At 30.8% G+C, this 7,099-nt stretch overlaps 1 protein-coding gene across 1 annotated transcript; it reads right to left on the bottom strand.

Moving 5' to 3' along the window:
- Positions 1-4,811: 4,811 nt before the first annotated feature.
- On the bottom strand, positions 4,812-6,453 carry LOC126694936 (NAC domain-containing protein JA2L-like). Its single transcript, XM_050391491.1, has 3 exons — positions 6,157-6,453; positions 5,781-6,049; positions 4,812-5,668 (listed from the first exon to the last, which is right to left on the bottom strand). Exons 1-3 carry the CDS (start codon positions 6,335-6,337, stop codon positions 5,129-5,131), a joined length of 990 nt encoding a protein of 329 aa, XP_050247448.1. The 5' UTR covers positions 6,338-6,453; the 3' UTR covers positions 4,812-5,128.
- Positions 6,454-7,099: the final 646 nt, after the last annotated feature.

Below are 7,099 nucleotides of genomic sequence, written 5' to 3' on the forward strand. Positions count from 1 at the left end.
CAATTTTATCAAAAAAATAATAATTTATTTGAATCAAGTTCAACCATATATATCAATTTGGAGCAATATTCCTTCAATCCACTACGTGGTGGTTAAAAAACTATCTACTTATACTTTTAGTTATATGATCATTTTATGAGTTATATGACTTGTTTAAATAATATATATGGATAGTTTTATAAATAGAAAAAGTTAATCGATACCTTAAGCTTAAAGACATTGATTTAGGAAATATTTTTAGAAACTTTTTATGAAAAAAGAAAAAAGTAACTGATCTTTTTGACATTTTTTTTTTTATATTTCCCATAAAAATGGTATTAATTTTTTTTTTAACTGATTCATTAACAAATATCTTAAGAGCGTCCGTTAACCAAATCCTTCATAAATCACCACTTAGTGGATTGGAGGAAAATTCTTCCAAATTTGGAGGAAAACATTGTTCTTACAGATTGGTATATATGTTTGTAAAGTTTATTTAATAAAATTTTTGGCTATCTTTTTTTTCTTTTTCTTTTTCTTTTTTTGATTAGGCAATTTTTGGCTATCTTTTCTTCTTTTTTTGTCAACACCCCTAAAATGATATTCAATGCCACTTTACAATATGTTTAAAGAGAAATACTATGTCCACAAGATTTTTATAATATTTTCACAATAAATTTTAAGTAATAAGTTATCACTAGTGGGTAAAAACATAATTTCAATGGTAAGTTTAAATTAAAACCAATAATAACTTATCACCTATAACCTGTTGTAAAAATATTATAGTCACAACATTTCCCATCTTTAAGTTGTACCTTTGAAATTGACTTCTTCAATCACACAAACTTTAAAGTACTCCCAAACCAAACAATCACTTCGGAAAGCGTCTCTCTAATATTCTTAGATGCCTTTTCATAGAGATATGAATTGTTTTCTTGTACTAACTTGCTAAACTTAAAAAATCAATTATTCGATTCAAGTTCAACCATACTTATCTTCATAATCATCTAACTGATTTTCTTTTCAACATCTATTTGATTTTAATATTTGACGTGATCCCCCCAAAAAGCATATTCAAAATATCCACTCTAGGACAATAAAGTTGAATCTTAGAGTATTTGAAAAAATGTTTTAACATTAGTTTTTTTTTTATAAAGAATTTCAACTATTAAACATTTTACCAATTAAGCTTTTTGTTATACATCTAACTTAAAAATTTTAAAAATATATATCTTATATATTTTATTCAACAAATAAGTTATTGGAAACTAAGGAAAATATAACCCAAAAAAAAAAAAAAAAAAAAAATTGTAATCTCTGTACACACGCAAACGTGGAGTGGCCCTATAGGTAATACCATAACTTCTACGGTTCAAATTGTTCTACGAGTTTGAAGTTTGAATTGAGAAGAAGAAAAAGAAAAGTGCAGTAATTGTCAAAGGGAAAATAGCTGTGACGTTGACCACACGTGCAAGTAAGGTATCGATTATCAAAGAAAGAAATCAAATGTCAAAGCCTATCTATCTATCTGAAAGCGTGGAAAGTTTCATGGAAACCACTCGTGATTGGCATATAGGCATGATTCTTAGGTAAATTCTATCTTGACCGTCAAAATTTAAAAAAAAAAATTATTTATACGTTTGCTTCTAATGCATGTGTTTTTTATCATCAGATTAAAATATCAATTAGTTTTTGATATAAGTAAGAATTAAATTTAAAATCTCTTATTCAACTATAAAAAATTGTCTTTAAAATTTAAGACCTAACTTGAGTCCACAATTTGACCGCCGTGCCAAAGCTTAAGATCTCATACTAATATATATGTTGGTATATATTAATAAATCATTTAAAAAATTATATAAAAAATAATTAGCTTTTTTTTATTGCTTTTAAATACAATTTTTCTTTAAAAAATTTCTTAAAATAAATAATAAAATGTATACCTAGAGATATACATTAAACGGACCCGACTTTAAAAATGTCCAAATCCAGTCTCTGAAAGAGAAATCAAAACCTGGTACCTATCTTTTAACTATTGATTGTACGAATCTGACATTTGGTGGGGTTTGTGGCATTCTTCACTTTTCTGGGATGTGTGAGGATAATATGCCCCCACGGTCCTTGAATTTGTGGCTAGCAGTAGCAGGAAAAAAAAGAAAAAGTGTTGAATTTTATTTTATTCTTTTAGGCTGAGTATCTTTTCTAATTGTTGGGTTTTGCGCAGGAGAAGCATCTATGTAATTTCTCAATTCTCTTGTTTAGGAATTGTCAAGGAAAAGAAAAACTATGTTTGAAAGTTATAATCAAAGTTGAAATTTGCAAATAGCAATCTGTTGCACAAATGTGTTGGTTAGACAAAGAATAATGTACTTTCACTGCAAATTATATTATACCATAGCATATAAGGGTCTGAATTTCTAATAAATTTACTCAACCATACCCAGTGAAGCCTAAAATCTCAATATTTCAATGCTATTCTTTTTCATCAATAATTTTATATAATAAACATGTACTTTTTTTTTGAATGGAATAAACATGTACTTAACCTAAAATAATAAACATATACTCTTGTATTTTAGCCCATAGTCAGCGTCCTTGTTATTTTAGGTTTTAATTTCCTACCAATAACTTTGACCTAAAATAATAATAGAAGGAAGAGTCACCACACGTTTTCAACTTTTATTTTGGTTATTTTATTTTATTTTAATTTTTTTGAATTTTTAAGAATCATCACATCTTCAACTTAAAACAAGTTGACTGTTCTCTCTTTTAGTTCTTTGTTTTATGTTATAGAAGATTTCGATTTGCCATTGAAATATGGAGGTAACTTGTGGTTTTTTCTGTGATATTTAGCTACCTATGATGGCTAAGTAATATATTAACAATCACTCTTAAATGTGTCCACACTTATGTTGTCATGGTGGGGTTACACGCTTTTGTGTGTGTTCTTTCATAAAATTCAATTTCTTGAATGATGGTTTAACAATTGCTCTTAAATGTTTCGACACTAGTATATAGAGTTTACATGTTTATGTGTTTCCTTTCATGAAATTCGTTTTCTATGACAATGGCTAAGTATATCGTGACAATATATATAACTTTAAGCAATCTATTTCTACTTAATGCAAATAATGAGTTGTATTAAAAAAAAATGCAAATTATGACAAATTTATTGTTGTATTATATATATATATATATATATTTTTTTTTTATACTTTTCATGCTTATAAAATTTAAAATTCTAAGATGACTAGAGATTAATAACAATCTCATTTATAATTTTTTGTTATTTTAATTTTTGAATTTTGAAATTATTCTTAAAATATTATTATGAATCAAATAATAAATAACATCTAATTTATATGAAATTCGATATTCATATTAAGAAAATTCAATTCATTGGTAGGAATTTTTTATTTAAAAAATTATTAAGTGATGTAATAATCTATGACGTCCATTGATTGCTCTTTATCGTTTGACCAAAATACCAATTGATTTTTTGTATAAGCAAGCTTCGAAACTCTAATTTCTTATTCGATGGCAAGAGACTTTACCAGTTGAGCTAATTGAAATTCACAACATTATTTAAAATTACATCAAGTGTCACTTATCCCCATAAAAAAAAAAAAAAAAAGTGTCACTGATCAAAATTTACTCATTTTTATGTGTAATTATTTGTTTTTATAACAATATAAAAAATTTCAATATAGTAACAAAACCTTATATTAAAGATATTTTACTAAATACTTAGGATTTGGAGTATTTTTATATTCAATAATAGATAACATGTAATTTCTTCGGCTTATAGATGTAGTGCAAAGCAATATTAATATTAACATAAGCCTTTTATCTTGCTCCTTGTCTTTCTTTGTCACAAATATATGTGCTTCTAGTATTTGCTCCATGGTATGTGCATTCTATTCTAATACACACTCATTTCAATTATTTGAAATGTGTGTATTAGCTAGAATAGAATGTATTTGAATTATTTTCTCTTTCTATGTCCAACTCAGTTAATAAAGAACCTCAGGAGACCATTTTTTCACAATCCCTCATCATAGAATTTTAGGTTTCAGATTGGGGGAAATCAATAGAGAAAGAAAATGCAGATGATTCCCTATCTATTGCTAAAGTAACCCCTTCCTGCATCAATAAGACTACACATTCTGTTGAGTCACAAAGATAGTGTTCCATATACACCAATAAGGAAGAACAGAGTTATTTTTCATATTAGTGTGATTAAATAATTATTTATGGCATATAATCATTGCAATATAATGAATGATGAAGTATAATGCACCCAAAAAGGAAAATGAAAAATACACAGCCCATTTGAAAGTGGAAAAAACAAAACAAAACAAGAAAATAAGACAAATCTTCCTGCGCATTCCTGTTGTTTCCGACACTAGTAATCATTCTATGCACCTATGCCGTTGCTAGTGATAGTCACCACCATTGTTTCACCACTCCATTCCACAATTTTGGCACATTACATAATTCTAATCATACCAAAAAGTGAACCTTCTAATAGAAATGATCAATCTTAACCTTTCAAATAATTCCTCCAATAATGCATGGCCATTTTCATTGCATCACCAATGTCCCACATTTTTTTTTTTTAATAATTAGATAATTTATCATTACTATCATCTATGTCGGTATGTCCTACCACGATGACCCATCACCATCCTCTTAGCTACCGTTGTTTGCTATCCACAAATTCATAAATCACATCCAGCACCGGCACAATTGGAGCAAAAAACAAAGAGCCTAATTGCAATTTGCAAGAAAATTATTGATGTCCAAACATGACGTAGTTGAAGTTGAAACACTAGCTGGAAATCTTAGTCTAATTAATCAAGATTTAATTGTACAATTTTTTTTTTTTTTCATTTTTTTTTATACATTGAATCTATATGCCCCTACCCCAGCAAAAAAAAGGAACAAATTTTCATATGCCCTTTTGGTGCTACAATCCAACACTAAAGAGTTCCCAAACTTTCCACTTTTGGAATCTAAAGCCAAAATGTTAGCCCAAATAATCCCAAAAATATTTACAGAGATGCATTTACTTTCTGTTCTAAAAGAAATGCATTCCCTACTTTTTAACCTTCTCTCAAGCTGTTTTTTCTCTGTTGAAATAACTCTTTCACTGCCTAAACCCGAACCCACCCGATTGAGTTGGGTACCGAAACCCAAATGGGTCGAGCGAGTTAGAGTAGTTCTGAGTCAACATGTTCGGGTTCTGCTGAAACATCCCCGAGTTTGTTCTGAGTCCACTCTGAACCTCTTCATCCACGTGGCAAAGCTGTGGGATAGAAGGGACATAAACGTCATTACTGTTGTAATTCACCATCCCCTGAGTCTGAGGTTGATGAGCTTGGTTTTCAACCGCGAGTTCAGGCACCGAGTTGAGCCCAGCAAGGCTGGCCCAGTCGAAATTCCCAGAACCCAGATTCTGGAAATTGAGCTTCTCATCATTTTGAAAGTTCTTGAGGGAATTCACACGTGGCAAAGCGAAGAAACTGTCATTAATTTCAGGAAACGACGAGTCCAACATGTCGTCCAGGTGAGATGAAGACGATGAATCATTGCTTTGTTCTTTGCTTGAAGTTGAAACACTTGTCGTTATTGGCTTCTGAGCGCTCGAGTTCTTCTTATAAATCCGACATAAAACCCAATCATCCAACTACAACATAAAAAATAAATAAATAAATAAACTCATTTAGTATAAAAAAAAAAAAAAAACACAAAACATTAAATTAAACACATTAAAATGTTACCAAATTATATATTGTTACCTTAGTGCTTCCATTCTTTCGTGAGTGCTCTAATAAGCGATACTCATGCATAATCCAATTAGTTTTTGTTCCTTTAGGGGCTTTTCCAATATAGAATACTAGAGCCTTCTTAATACCAACTTTACGACCCTCGGTGGTGATAACTTTGTCAGTCCCAGTTGCCTTCCAATAACCAGACCCAGCAACCCTATTTGGTCTCGATCCATTTGGGTACTTCCTGTCTCTAGGACTAAAAAAATACCATTCTTTTTCACCAAATATAGCTTTGCCTACACAAAACAAATTATAAAATATAAAATTAGCACATAATAATTGAATTATAGTTAAAGATTGTTGCCTAGCTTGTTGGCTAAAAGCCTAATTTAGAAAATCTTACTTGGTAACACCCATGGATCAAACTTGTACAAATCAATGTCACCAATAATTTGCAAATTGAAATGGTGCCCAGCTACTTTTCTACATAGATATTGCACCAAAAGCTCCTCATCAGTCGGAAAGAACCGAAATCCTGGTGGCAAGCTTAGCTGAGAAAGTGGGTCTGTCTCAGGTACACCCATTTCCGGCGACAATTCTTTTCACAAATTTAGGTAAGAAAATTCAAAGATAGAAAGCGAGAGAGAAATTAGAGATATTTTGAATTTTCTTTCTTTCTATTTTTTTTCAAAATTGAAGGTATTGGAGTTGTTTAAATAGACAGGGGTTGGATTGAGAGATAAGTACGGTCGTCCTTGTCTCGCTGTTGGTTCAGTGGGACCTACCTCAGTTCATCACCTTTCAAAATGCACCACGTGTCCTTGTTTTCGACGATATCGTGTGGCCGACCTTATCTAGATTTTAGTACGGTGACTTTGCTGCGGTGCATGAACCGTGACGAAATCACAGTAGTGAGTCACCACCCCAAAAATTGGACACGTGGCGATAAATCACGACAATTTTTCTAGAAGAATGAGGCCCCCAAAAAAGGAAGGTAAAAAGGGCTTGTCATAGTGAAAAAGAATGTTTGGTCAGTGAGAATGCGTTTTTCACGCGTGGGAAAAAGCCACGTCGGTAAAAGTGTGAGTGGCGCGTGCGTACACGTGGGGTTAGGCTTGAATTATTGGTCAAAATTAAGAAAGAGAAGAAGGAATAAAGAGACAAAAAAGTGCTGTAATCGGTGAACATATTCGAGACACGTTAGCATAATAGCATATACTTTTTTTTTTTTTTTTTTTTTGATGGGTGTGTTTGGTGTTTCTTTCACTCATCAACCTCTATAGGCAAGCTTATAAGAATACAAAAATATTCATAGGTTTGGACCATTTTGTGGGTTTTCATAAAAA

This window comes from Quercus robur, chromosome 8 (assembly GCF_932294415.1).
Source record: "Quercus robur chromosome 8, dhQueRobu3.1, whole genome shotgun sequence".
Classification (NCBI taxonomy): Eukaryota; Viridiplantae; Streptophyta; class Magnoliopsida; order Fagales; family Fagaceae; genus Quercus; species Quercus robur.

Coding starts and splice junctions, on each gene's coding strand:
- LOC126694936 (XM_050391491.1), bottom strand. CDS start 6,337: ATGGGTGTACCTGAGACAGACCCACTTTCTCAGCTAAGCTTGCCACCA. Junction 6,050..6,156: donor TGATCCATGGGTGTTACCAA/GTAAGATTTTCT, acceptor TGTTTTGTGTAG/GCAAAGCTATATTTGGTGAA. Junction 5,669..5,780: donor GAAAGAATGGAAGCACTAAG/GTAACAATATAT, acceptor TTTATGTTGTAG/TTGGATGATTGGGTTTTATG.